The 13,777-nt window shown below is 44.8% G+C and overlaps 1 protein-coding gene across 1 annotated transcript in view; it reads left to right on the forward strand.

The window, feature by feature from the left end:
* Positions 1–13,777, forward strand: part of VPS53 (VPS53 subunit of GARP complex) — a 59,268-nt gene that overhangs the window by 16,277 nt on the left and 29,214 nt on the right. The window contains exons 5-12 of the mRNA XM_082068649.1: positions 714–800; positions 1,079–1,194; positions 2,294–2,413; positions 8,216–8,294; positions 9,187–9,330; positions 10,427–10,569; positions 11,173–11,314; positions 12,758–12,859. Of these exons, the coding sequence (XP_081924775.1) occupies positions 714–800; positions 1,079–1,194; positions 2,294–2,413; positions 8,216–8,294; positions 9,187–9,330; positions 10,427–10,569; positions 11,173–11,314; positions 12,758–12,859 (933 nt within the window). The remainder of the gene's footprint in view (positions 1–713; positions 801–1,078; positions 1,195–2,293; positions 2,414–8,215; positions 8,295–9,186; positions 9,331–10,426; positions 10,570–11,172; positions 11,315–12,757; positions 12,860–13,777) is intronic.

Here is a 13,777-nt window from a genome sequence, read left to right on the forward strand (position 1 = left end):
CAGACTGGGAAGGCAAAACGTGTTGAATTACTCCAGAAGTCGAGTTTTGGACACGTGATTTGGGACACGCGGCTTCGCTCGTTGAGTCCACGTGTGGTTCACGCCGGTTGTGTGAGGTCGGGATGCTCCGCGGTTCTGTAAAGGGGAGCAGGTGCCCCAAGAAGCTTTCGGAAAATAGCACAGAAAGCCAGGCAAGGTCTGTTTCCCATACTCGACCCCCTTCACCTGCTGAACCCGAGGATGATATGCCGCTAATTCAGTGAGACTTTTAGGCAAGCACTCAGCATTCTATATGTAATGTTGCTTATTTTTTATTTAGATTTAATGGTGAGCATAGAGGTTTTGCGAAGGTTTCATGTTCCTTCTCTAAATACATATCGATTGGCAGTAAGTTCTATGTGTTTTTCCACGCTCAGAGAATCAAAATTCATTGCAGTAACCTTAAACCTATTCATAGTTCATATTACAGAAGGGCTTTCAGAGAATATATTGATCAGCTTTTGCCAGAGCGTTATTGTAAAATGGATGCTGAAAATCTCGCCTACTCGGGTTAAAAATCCCAACGTGGTACATTGACTTTTGATGTGCTGGCCGCATTTTCTTTGTAAAAAACCAGCTCCCAGCCCAGGGGCTGTAGGTGCAACCGTGTATTTCTGAGAAGGTGAAAACCAAATGCAGGTTTTCTTTCCGCTCTGATCTTGTTTCTTTTCCAGGCCCTGGAAGAAGCCCAGGCGGCCATTCAACAGCTCTTTGGGAAAATTAAGGATATTAAAGACAAGGCTGAAAAATCTGAACAAATGGTGAGCGGCAGTTTCTTTCTCGTCTTTGAAAGGGGGGACACTGACTTTTGCATCCAGTTCTCATTAAGAATTGAACATTTTTGTCTTTGCTCCTGCTGACTGGTGGGTAATTTGCTGTCGAGCGCGTGTTGAACCTGTACCCATGTCCACGTGTTGATGTGGCTGAAGAACTAACGCATCTCTAATCCCAAAAAAGAGGAGAGCGTGTTTCTCCTTAACATTTTGTTGCTGTGGCTTGGTATTTAACCAGGGTCTTGTTTGTTTTTTTCATTCATTAGGTTAAAGAAATCACACGAGATATCAAGCAGCTGGATCACGCCAAGCGGCATCTGACCACCTCCATCACCACCCTCAACCACCTGCACATGCTGGCGGGGGGGGTGGATTCACTCGAGTAAGTGACACGGATTTGTGGTGGTACTCGGGTGGCACAGCTGAGTTCTCCAGTTTGGTGCAGTGCTCTGAGTGGGTCTGTAGCAGCTGCTTGTTCTTCTGGAGGGAAGTTTGCTTAAGAGGTTCCAGTTTTGATTTTTGCTGGCGTTCTGTGCTGCTCTGAGTGACCTGCAACCTGTGTTGCTGTATTTAATGGTTTGCGGCCATCGATTGCTCGAATTGCTGTGTTGATCCTTGACGATAAGGACTCATTCAAGAGTAAGCTAGTCTGTCCAGTTTAGTGTCTTCATTGGGATGTTCTCTTCAGGGATTTGGGGGTATTTTTATCACTCTTATGTCTTAAACTGGAGGGAGCTTACTATTTCAGCAAGGTCTACTCTAGTTCTGAGAATGAATTCAAAGCAGCCTTACAGCTTGTACTGTGTATGAAGTGGGGTTAGACGTTTCTAATCATCCTTCATGGGTTTTTTTAATGTGCTGGAGGAACACACAAGCTAAGGAAATTCAGTTTTTTACATATTGCATCTGTGAAGCATCGTAGCAAATTCTGCTTGAACGCTGGGTTGTTTGGAGTAAAATTTTACTTAGGCTCTATTGGAATGGTCCTAAAGGATGAGGTAAAAATAAATAAACTTGATTTTTTTTTTTTTCAGTCGGTTCCCTGTGAAAGTTATTAACAGAAAAGTCAAGGCTAACAGCTTTCCAGCATAATGATTCTCCTCCCTGTGAAGCCTTAACTCGCACTTTGTGTGTGATGACGAATGGCTTAACTCAGGTCATTATAGTGAAATAACATTTACTGCCTCCGGACCCACGCTGGGAAGCGGATGCATCAGTAGTTTACATGTTCTTTGCCAAGTGTTGCTTTTGACATTTCTGCTTTTTGAGGCATTGTTAGATGTGTGCTGGATTGGTTTATTTTACCATCGGTTAAGTGAAATTTTAAGGCTGCGTTGGAATGTTAATAAAGAGTTGTGTATTTTAGAAAGAGAAGGGTCAATAGGGACCGGCATGATGCAGTGTGGCTGAGGTAACCCGTGGAATTACCACCCAGGATTCTCGTTGGACCTGCCTTTGTAAATGTTCCGTTTCCTCTGCAGGGCTATGACCAGGAGGAGACAATACGGGGAAGTTGCCAACCTTCTCCAAGGTGTCGTGAATGTGTTAGAGCACTTCAACAAATACATGGGGATTCCTCAGATTCGACAGCTTTCCGAAAGGTAAAGTGATCAAACCCTGAGCGCTCGCATGCCTGCTGTGAAGGAAGGGCATTAGGTAGAATGGGTTTCTCAAGGGTCTAAAGGCTGGAGGTGGTCCTTTGAGCTTCTTTCCAGCCAAAACAAACAAGTTAAAATTGGACAGAGTTTGCTCAAGTCTTGAGCAGCCTATTCTGTTAAATATCAGTAATCAGTACGCATGTAATCCATGAATGACCTGCGCTTCTCGTTGATGAGCTTTTTAATTTACCTACCTGGAGTCATTTGTGGAAGTGCAAATTCTTTTGAGATCTTCACGTGCAGGAGTTTGTGGTGACCCCTGAGGCGATGCTTTCTCCTGTCTTCTTAACAGCGCGGTGATGCGGTTCAGCAGCATGGCATGAGGCAGAAATATATGCATTAACATCGTGGTGCTTGGGGCCTCTTTCTGCCCAGACATCTGCCTTGCTGCTGTTGAATTGCTGTCAGGGCGCAGAGCTGCCCCAGGGTTTGGGCACTCAGGGTTTCTTTTGGTGCGTTTGCCACACTCAGTTATTCTGAGCACCCTGAGTTTCTTCTGAGCACCCTGAGTTTCTTCTGCCCAAACCTGCTCCCATTGCCCAGTTCTGCTGAGATTTGAGGCTTCCAGCAGATCTTCCCAAAACCACCTGCAGCACTGCTCTAAACATTTGTGCTGAGCTTATATAGTCTTGATTTTGTGAAGTTACATGTTGGAATTTGATGAGTTTAGGTGCAGCTCCAGCAGCCAGTGCCCACTGTTCTCAGCAGCAGGCGGGGGCTCAGTGGTGACTGAGCCACAGATCTTCTGGGGTCTTGATTTAGTTTGGGACGTGACTGTTGGGTGTCAAGGGAACGAGGCCCTCCCTGTTCTAGGGGCCAAAACCTCCTGTTCCTGTCTTACAGCTGGCCTGATTTCTCTCACATCACACATGTTGTTTGCTTTACAGTCCGTCATAGTGCTGAGCACAGCTCAGAGGTGCAAACAGCCTAATAACGTTAGGGATGAACCTTCTTAATGACAGGACCATACCTGATAGTGTTTCTTTTCGGTGTGAGAATTACAGATCTGTCAGCACCATCCTCTTGATGCCAAAGATGACTTTGCTTGTTACAGAGGAGCTTTCCAGGCACAGTAATTAATGAATTTTTCTGGTGACTCCCTTTGCTAAGACAGCAGCTGGCTGCCTGTGCTGTTTAGTGATGGAAACAGTGTTTGAGTGATTTGTTTGTAATATTTTCATGTAAATCTGTTGGACTTTTCTTTACGGTGTAGATCCCTCTTCCAAAAAACCCAGATGGAATCCATGAGACGGAGCAAAAGAAAAATCCACCCTCAATCTAGAGAGGGAGATGGGGCTTTGTTTCAACAAAGCATTTGACTATAAGCATTTGCTTAAATGAACATGAACATCAAGGAAATATAAACATATGTCAGTGCTTTTCTGAATGTAGGCTGTTGTCTATTCCAACCTCATGCTCAGAAAGATAACTTGCTTCATTTTCTTCCAGCATGGTAATGCCCTTGGGCAGAAACCTGCTGTCATTTGGCCATTTTAAGGCCAAATATAATTTAAGCCTTAGTGCAGAATTCTGGCTGGTTTTCCCTTTCTGATGGATGATTATTTAATACTTTTGCAGTTGCTGATAACTGGAGAAAACAATTCACGCTGCTGCTAAAAAGCCCAGTGGTTTCGAGTCACGCCAGAGAGACTGGCAAGGACACGGAGGAAAACTTCTTTTGTTTTATTCTCCCTTCGAGATAAGGATCTGAAAAGCTCAAGAAAGTCTGTTCCTCCTATTTTTAGAATTGCCTCGGCAGGGTTTTCCTTCCAGTGTTTACACAGGGAGAGTTGCACCATCTGGTAGCGATAGAAGCGGCTGCTTGTGGGGCGAAAGGAGAGCTGTGCTGGGATCGCTTTCCTGCTCCGACAATCGCTCCGGGGAGGTCTACGGCTCGGGAATATCTGCTCTGCAGTTTGACTGCTACACGTGTACGTATTAGGGCCCAATTTGGAGTTGGCTTTTCCCTCTCTGTGCTTGGAAATACTTTCACGATTCCTGCAAAATCAAAGGGATTTTGCCCCCTCTGTGGAACTGCTGGGGTTTGGTATCTCCTGAATTGGGTTTAATGGGACAAGTGAAGCCTCTTGGATGTTTGTAAAGGCAAGAAATGCTTTACTAGGTGTTGGCACAGACCCGTGACAGTAACCAAAGTCTGTTATATACAATAACTCTATTATATACACTGCTAAACAAGCAGATTCTGTTGCTTTCTTTAATAAAGAGCCTCTTTTTCTTGGTGTGAATGGCGTGAAGCCAAATACGAATGGGACACCATGAGAAGTTCCTGCTTGGTGGTGTTGGATGTGCTCTTTGTCAGGGGCTGTTCACTTTACGTTCCTGCTCCTAGATGCTGTGAAAAGTGAAAACTAATGTGTTTTTCCACCTGTTATGTCCCTTTGAAAATAACCAAACAAAACCCCACTGCAAGGATTCATTGGAAACCTGACCGAACTCTCAATTAATTGGCTTCTTGTGCGGATCCTGTTGAGTGTTGACATAAAAATGTCACAGCTCACATCCAAATGTAAATATTTTCCTAATCGTGTTCCTAAAACAACTTCTCTTATGGTGCATTGGAAGTTGTTTGTTGTAGTAAACAGGAATATTCTGTTATCTCTTGATCCTCTTCTGTTTTCTGCCTGTGGAGGGGAGGGTACAATTAGTGGTCACAAACCCACCCATGAAAGTGGTCGTGAAAGCTTAGCAGATAGTGGAAAAAAGCCTGGAAAGTATTTAGGAGAAAGATGATTACAAGTTTGCCACAGAAAAACAGGCTTGCTCAGCCTCTTTTTATCTCAGCAAGCTGCCAGGCGTAGTTTAAGATTTCTAGTAGCTTTGGCTGAAGGAATTGTGGTTTCTAGTGATTTAATGTCATTTGAAACATAACAGTGGGTTTTCTTGGGTTGTTGTTTTTAAAGGCGGGGGAAACAGAGAACAAAAGCCACTAATAATAAAACAAAAGTCAGAGGAACAGAAATGGCTAATGCGTGGGTTGGCAACGGTTTGGCACACGCGAGCAGCCCCAGGACGGGGCAGCTCCTGCTGCGGCGGCGCCGGTGGCTGCTGCCACCCCACGGAGGGATAACGCTCATCAAACCCACCTGAGAGAGATCCCACATCTGGTATCAGAGATCCCACATCTCAGAGATACCACATCTGGTATCGGAGATCCCAAATCCACATCTCAGAGATCCCAAATCTGCTATCAGAGATCCCAAATCTCAGAGGTCCCACATCTGGTATCAGAGGTCCCACATCTGGTATCAGAGATCCCAAATCCACATCTCAGAGATCCCAAATCTGCTATCAGAGATCCCAAATCTCAGAGATCCCACATCTGGTATCAGAGATCCCAAATCTGCTATCAGAGATCCCGCATCTCAGAGATCCCGCATCTCAGAGAATCCCACATCTGGTATCAGAGGTCCCACATCTCAGAGATCCCAAATCTGCTGTCAGAGATCCCACATCTCAGAGATCCCACATCTGGTATCAGAGATCCCACATCTCAGAGATCCCAAATCTGCTATCAGATCCCCAATGCGTTATCAGCCCAGAGCGCCCAAGGCTGCTGAGCCTTAGCAGGTTAATTCACTTTCCATGAGTGGTTAAACACACTCTGTACATGTGCAGAATTGGTCCTTCAGGAGTGAATCCAGCCACAGGTCGAGGCTTTTACCGCTGCGTTTTCCACCCCGTGAGGATTATTCTGAATTATCGTGGGGCTCACAGTTTTCCACAGGGAGCGAAGTGCCCGTGTTCTCTGCCTAAAGCGATCGCTCTCTGAAGAGGTGGCACAAGGGTTTCCGTATTTCTGGGTGGGTTCTTATGTAAAGAGCGATAGTTCGTGGGAGGGCAGTGAGGCTCCTTGTTATTGCTCACACCTACCTAAACTACCCTGATGTCTATTCCCTATCCATATCTTACAAAATATAAAGAAAAGGCTAAATCTCATTTTCCTGGTTTGCTTTTGAGAAATTTAAAAGCAGGACATTTTTTTTTTTTTAATATATATTTTAACATGCCAGTTCAGCGAGGCATTCCTGCAAGTTTCTTGAATTAAGGCTATGAGAATCCCCGTTAAGACTGTCCTTAAGTACTTTTCTGAATCAGAGCCTAAACCAACAAAGCCCGCGGACGGGGCTTTTAACTGCCTGACAGTGCCTGTGTTAAATTTGTTTAGTCTTTAGGAATCCAGCTGCTGCTGTTTCTTCGGTGCCTCCCTGTGCTGTGCAGCTGTCATCCAACGGGAAGGTTCCCGTCGCTGGTTGTAAGGAAAGAAAAACCATAGCTAACACGTCCAGTTTATACAAACTCATTCATTTCTGCGACTCCTAATACTAAAGGCTTCTTGTTTCTCCATTATTTAAAAGATACAAATTTTCAGTCCATGTTTAGTGTCTTTTGTTCTTCTTTGCTTCCTAAGTTGGGAAGGGTTTGGTTCTGTGGTGGCTTCTCACATGAATTACTAGTGTTTATGCAATTTAGGCAGGATTATACCTGTAGTTGTGGCTGCGGGGCTGAGTTCCTCCTTATTGCTTAAATTTCCCACTCTTATTTCAACATATTAGTGAATCCCTTTTGTTTTAGAGTTCTGAAGGTGTTAACTGGGGTTCTGTTACACCTGGAGGGGTAGAGGAGTTTCTAAACATTCCTGTGAAGCAAAGAGCATAAGTGAGAATGAAGTTTGACATTGCAGGCAGGAAGCTTTTCCAGCACAATCCCCATCAATAAATCCTGGATAAGGCAGCTCATACATCCAGTTAAATCACAGATATAAAGTTATATTTCAACCGTCGCTTTTAAAGGACTAGAATTTGCATTTGGCACCGTTAAAGATCATTCCTTGATAAGGTGGAGGAGGCTTAAACCAAAAAAAAATGTCCAAATTCTTCTCCTCACAGTCTGAACAAACATTTTCAGAAAGTAAATGTAGTCACTCTTTGTAACAAATCAATCTAATGGAAAAATCCACTGCTTTGAATGATCATTTTAGACCTTAAGGCATTTCCAGTATAATAAAAAGTGATGGAAGAATTCAAGGGCTGCAGTGGGGTTTAAGTGCTTAACTGTTTGTTTTGGCTCTTTCTAGCACGTGTAGGCATTTCCATTTCCCTAAAAGTACCAATTAAGCCATATTGACTTTTATTTCTGGAAACTGGAAGCTTTATTCTCTCAGCTAAATAAAGAGCAAGATTGTGGTTTGTTCAAAACTTTTTCACCCATTTTGTACCTTCGCTCTTTTACGCTTCTTAGGGCGTGGAGGATTTATAGGGTAAAACCGCTGCCAACACCATTCACATGGATGCATTTAAAAGTAGGTCAGTGCACCTGGAGCCGTGAAAGGTTCACGGTGAAGATTGAGGCATCGTGGAGCTTTTTCCATGTCAGAAACGTACTCTTGTTGAAATGCGATCAACATGTATAAAGATCAATTGATCACGCTGGCATTGAAGGAACCCTGCTGATCTCTCAGCTGATTAACTGGCCCTTACTCACACACTAAATTGCAGCGAGGACGGTTCTGCTGGAGCTCAGGCTGTAGAGCTGGAGTTGTCATCCCGGTGTTGTTCAGGGAGCAAACGCTCTCCCAGTTTTGACATACAGACCTTCTTATTATGGAGATTTTTCTTTAGCTTGCTCTCTTTTTTTTGTCCCTTTAAAACCCTTGTGTAGCTGCGAGTGTTTCAATCTTTGTAGGAAAGTTTGCAGCCATGAAACCAGTTGTTGTCCCCTCCGCAGGGTGAAGGCGGCGCAGAATGAGCTGGGCCAGCAGATCCTGGCTGACTTCGAGGAAGCTTTTCCTTCTCAAGGTACAAAGGTAAAGTTCTCCCTTCCCCTCTTCCTCCCATTGAAAAGTGTTGCTGAAAACCATTCAATATAATTCTCGTCGGGTTGAATCCCATTTTACTTATAGCTTGGATCTCTCTCTGTTTCAGGAGTTATTTTAGAAAGCAAATGAGTCTCTCGGACTGAAGGGCTAAGGCACCAAATGTGCTTCCCCAATATTATGCATCCAGACGTTTGCAAACAGTTTTGGGGGAGGTGTGAATTTGAATTTATTTTAAAGCCAATGCTAGTTCTGTCTTCCAAAGTACCAGCTCTGCTGGTTTCTTCATCAAACTAACAAGTTTAGGAATGAGGGAACTATTTGGAGAACAGATCTTTGATGAAGGGCAAATCTGTGTCCACGTGAAGCAACATCAAAAGAGCATTTTTTAAAAAACATTTCTAAATTTTCTGCCTTCTCCACTAACGTCATGATGTGCACCAAACAGACCAACAGATGCTAATTCAAGTGTAGCAAACTGATCATCTCTAGGCTGCTTTTTTTCCCCATTAAAATGACCTTCAGGTTTGCAAACAAGGGGTTTGCTTGTCCCACTTGTCAGCTGCTTCTCTTAACTGTTCTTCGGAATATCTGCACTGATGGGACAGCAGTTCTTTCTGTAGACGGAGCAGCTGCCCTTCTGCAGTGAGGAGCTTCCTGGCTCTTGAGCTCCAGAACAGTTTTACAGCCAGTGGAATGGAGGCTGCTCAGTTTTCATCCAACAGAAGATAAAGAATTGATGATAAAGAGTAGCAGCAGAAGCATCAAAAAAGAGAAGAATGATGGGAAAGGACAAAAACAAGAGAACTTGGATGCAGTACAATTTATAATCACCGGTTCAGCTATTTAACCTTAAATCATTTGTTCCTGTTTATTTCAACAGAGGCCTGGTGGACCCAGCAATGTCCTACGTGATGCGTGTCTGGTCGCCAACGTCCTGGATCCCAGAATCAAACAGGAAATCATCAAGAAATTTATTAAACAACACCTCTCGGAGTACCTGGTCCTTTTCCAGGAAAACCAAGATGTAAGGGAAGCTTGGCAAGCGACATTTGGATGTTGCACTTTGCTCCGTTGGTGTTCCCGAAGTTCGCGTTTCCCCGGGTTCCTGTGGTGAAGCGTTTCTGATCCGGTGGCCCAAGGAGCTGGGAGGCAACGTCCCCTCTGCCAGGGTGATTTCCTCCCCAGCTCTGCACGTGTTTTCCCCTCCTATCATAAATATATACATTTGAGGGACATATATATTTTCTACCCTGTAAAGGGTTGAAAAATCAGACTCTGAAAATTGCAGACCCCAAAACATTTAAAAACAGCACCACCTCCCATCAAACAAACCAAAAAATATACCCAAAATGCATAAGAAGGCAGGGAGAGATTTCCAGGAAGTGGATTAATCTTTGTAGTTAATTTATAAACTTCCTGTCTTGATGCTAACAGCTCCTTTAAAATTTACTATAGTCATCTCGGACTTGAGGAAAAAAAGCCCCAATAACCAAACAAAACCCACTTTGGATCAAAATGTATTTCGGCGATTTTGAAATTTTGACATTTTGTGACAGAGAGGAGAAAAAGGCTAAAATGCTTCATTTTAAATAGCGTTTTTCCATCAAAGATTTTTGGTGTAATCTTTCTACTTAGTGATGATAAACACTAATATTGGGGGGGTGGAAATCATATCCTGCTCAGGTTGTATCAATTCTTGTAGAAGTTTGCGAGTCCACAGTGCCCAGAGTGTGAAAACCAGCTGAACGTGAGAATCCAGGAATTCCTGCGTTCTCATCCCACTGTTAACTCTGATTTCTCTGTCTGCGAAACAAGGAGGGTGGGAAGAAATAAATTATTATTGAGTTTTCAATAGTACCCCCATGATTTAGGAGTCCTGCTATCCTCATTTTCAACAGAACTTGCTCTTTTAATTGGCACAAGATGGTGTTTGCAGTCTGGCATGTGTTTAAGCGCTTTGAAGAACGACTGTTAGCATTCAAAGGATTATTAATAGTGGTCAAGTTGGCTTTGATCGATCGCCCAAGCCGCTCCGCGGAACTGCGGCAGCACCGTTGAGCAGCCAGGCTGAATATGAGCAGCTGCCATTGTTAAGGATGCTGTTCTCTGTCTTCTTTCAGGTGGCGTGGCTGGATAAGATCGACAGGCGCTACGCTTGGATCAAGCGTCAGCTGGTGGACTACGAGGAGAAGTACGGGCGCATGTTCCCGCAGGAGTGGTGCATGACGGAGCGCATCGCCGTGGAGTTCTGCCACGTCACCAGGTGAGCGCCTGAAACGCAACAGGTTGGCTCCTCTGCCGCCTGATTGATCGTATATCCATTTGTCCATAGACAAATATCTGTGTAGAATTGTCTGTGATTAAAAGCGAGTGGAGAGCGAGGACCCTGAGAAGTGTCACTGAAACGGCAAGTGCTGTTTGTTGAGAGAGTGAGGTGATGTGGACAATTTTCAGTGTAACAGAGGTAAAAATCAGTCGTATTAGAAGCTGAGTGAAGTAGCGTGAGCTGACCACGCTGTGACTGCCTCTCCCGGAGCTCTTTGCCAGCCAGAGGTGGGACCAGCTGTGTCCCAGTAGCACCATCACCTTTGTTCTGGGACCCCAACAGGGACACTGCGCTTCCCAAGCTTTGGTGCTGCGGGGTACGCTGGGTGTCAGGAGATGGGGTCCTGTTACCCACAAAGCTGTAAACATCTGTGGTTTTGTTTGAAGCGTTTTATGCCAGAGAGCATCTTAGGAGTTAGCTTGAATTTTGTGGTGAAAATGTCACTAGGGAATAGACTGAACTACAAAGTTAGGTTTCAGATCTTTCTATTTATCAAAAACCACATCTCTTTTTTTTCTGTTTTCACCCTCTCTCTTTCAGGACAGAGCTCGCTAAGATAATGCGCACAAGAGCAAAGGAGATTGAGGTGAAATTGCTTTTGTTTGCAATTCAAAGGACAACCAACTTTGAAGGACTTCTAGCTAAACGCTTCTCAGGTTGCACCCTCGCCGATGGGACAGCGGTAAGGGGATTTCTAAAGAGCAACTCCTTAGTCCACAGCTGCTTCGGGGGCAAAAAGCTCCCTCTGACATGTGGCTGTGGCAATGGGAAGTGGCAGGTTAGACCAGGCTCAGTGGGTTGTAATTGGGAAGGTGATTCTTGATCTTGCAGAGTGTGGTAAAGAAGATGGCATAAAGCTCAAAAAACTACACTGTTTATGTGCTTTTTTGGTTCTCCTGGGCACTGTGCTGTTTGCAACTGTTTGCTATGGAGAACCACAAAGTAATTATGGCATGGTGACTGCATTATAATGTTTGTTCTCTGCATGTCGATGACACATTATAACTAAAAGTCCCTTCTTCTCTTCATTTCCAGTTACCACACGTTCACCACACGGTACCAGCTCTCAATGCCACACTGTCTGCTGGGTTAGTCTTATTTTCAGGGGCATTGGTAGCTTCTACTTTTCAGTGTCTCATTTGGTAGATCGTAAAGGCAGAGCCAAGAGAAACAGCTCAGTGAGTATCTCTGGGCTTTTTCTGCCTGCAGTCTCAGCCAAAAGCTCTGCCAGCCAAGTGTCCTGGGAGCACAGAGTCCACGTGTGGCTCAGAAGCCACTGCTTTGAGGTTGGCTCCTCTGTCCAGCTGGTGTCTTCAAGCCTTCTTGGATGTGCTAATTCAGCCTACCAGGCAATCCTGCTGAAGCTGTTTGTAATTTACTGCGGATCAGTAGGTGCCGCTAATTAAAAAGAGGAGTCCTGTGAGGTTTTTCCTCCTGGCTGAATTTAGATCTCTCAAGGATATGGCTTTATTTTTTTGACAAATTTCATACGAAATTTGCAGCTTTAATTAAATTGGCTTCGCTGGGTTGTTATCCCTTTGGAGAAGGTAGGTACAGAAATTGTTATCACTGAGAAAAACAGAAGGGGAACGCGTGGCTTGAAATGAAAGAAAATCCTCTTTGTCCCCCTTTGCGAGCTGCCTAGAGGCTACGGCACTCTGGATGTCACCATCTGACCTGTTTTGTACACAAAATGAAGGCCATAATTATAAATAGCTGTCTGGGGAGTGCCCAGTGGGGACGAGCAGTGATGCAGGATCCACTGCAGCAGCAGTTTTGGCATCTGCTGTCGCGGGTCCTCCTGGCAGAGACCGCCTGCTTTGGCATGTGCGGTTTGAGAGAGTGGAAATCCAGCCCTGGTCAAAACACACTTTCTAGGGACAATTCAGGCGGGTGGGTGATTGTGTGTGCAAGAAGAGGAGGCTGTAAGAGGGTGCTGGAGATGACGGGTGCTGGTGGAGTGATGGAGAGGGAGCCAGACCCCGTGGTCATGTGCTCTGGTCTTTTTGGAGAGGCGCAGCCTCTGCAGTCACCTCCATGCTTGAAGGGCTTAGTAAAGCAAAACTGTGTGTGAGAGGGGTCAAAACAGACCATTCTCTGAGGAGATTCCTCTTTTTTTTAACAGAAGAAACCAGAAGTGCCACCTCCCTCCACCAACCCATTTCTGGAGGATGAAACTGGGACAGAGACAGATGAGATTGTGATTGAGAAAAGTGATACAGACAAAGTAAGTCTTTGAAGTTCTCCAGTTGTCAGGGGGGCAGTCTCCGTGTCAAAATCTCTGGTGGTGCCTAAGCTTTTCCCATCACATTGATTTGAAAGGTTTGTTTTTCACAGCAATTAATTTAGCGCAGTTTTGATCCTTTGTGCAGCATACAGGCTCCCAGTACGACCATGGTTTGTTCTGGCTCACTTCCCTGAAACCAAAGCAATCTTTATTTCAGTTAATAATGTGGAGACAACCCTGCCACGTGAGAGTGAGTTGGATTCTGTTCTAACCCGTGCAGCAACAGCTCAAAAGTAACTACAGGATTTCTGTCAAAGAAAGATGAACTAGCGTAGTTGGGTTTTCAGACCCCAGGAGAAGCTCCCACTGCAAGGAGTTGCAATTTGTATTTTGCTTTGTCAGCCAAACAAACAAAGTCTGGAATCACCAGGCAACTCATTGAACTTTCAAGTGTCAAGTTTCAGATTTTCACTCCTAATATATTACTTCTGGGATTTTTTATCTCTATAGCGTTTTTCAATCCAGTACCCCTGCAAAGCAGGCAACACCTCACTGCTTGTAAAAGCACTGGTTTCCAAAGCCCTTTGCAAACATTAAAGGACTGAATAGCAAAAGCAATTGTTTTAATTGGCACCAGTATCAAAGCCTGTAAGCCCCGTATTTTTTACTCACCAGACAGACGTTTTCTAAGGGCTCGGTTGTGCGTTGCTCAGGGCAGGTACCCTCTTTGTTCGGGGAGTTCACAGCCCTGTCAATGGGCCACTTACACCTGATGGGTGACCAGGGCCCCAGGACCCACTCCTGTCCGTGTTTTGGGGGTGGTAGCTGTTCACCAGCACAGCTGGGTGCAGCACGTCCCCTCCAGATTTGCACACAAGCAGGGCAGCTCCCCTCTCCTGGACGGGAAGGGTTGAAGAT

This window comes from Streptopelia decaocto, assembly GCF_964273445.1.
Source record: "Streptopelia decaocto genome assembly, chromosome: 18".
NCBI classification, from domain to species: domain Eukaryota; kingdom Metazoa; phylum Chordata; class Aves; order Columbiformes; family Columbidae; genus Streptopelia; species Streptopelia decaocto.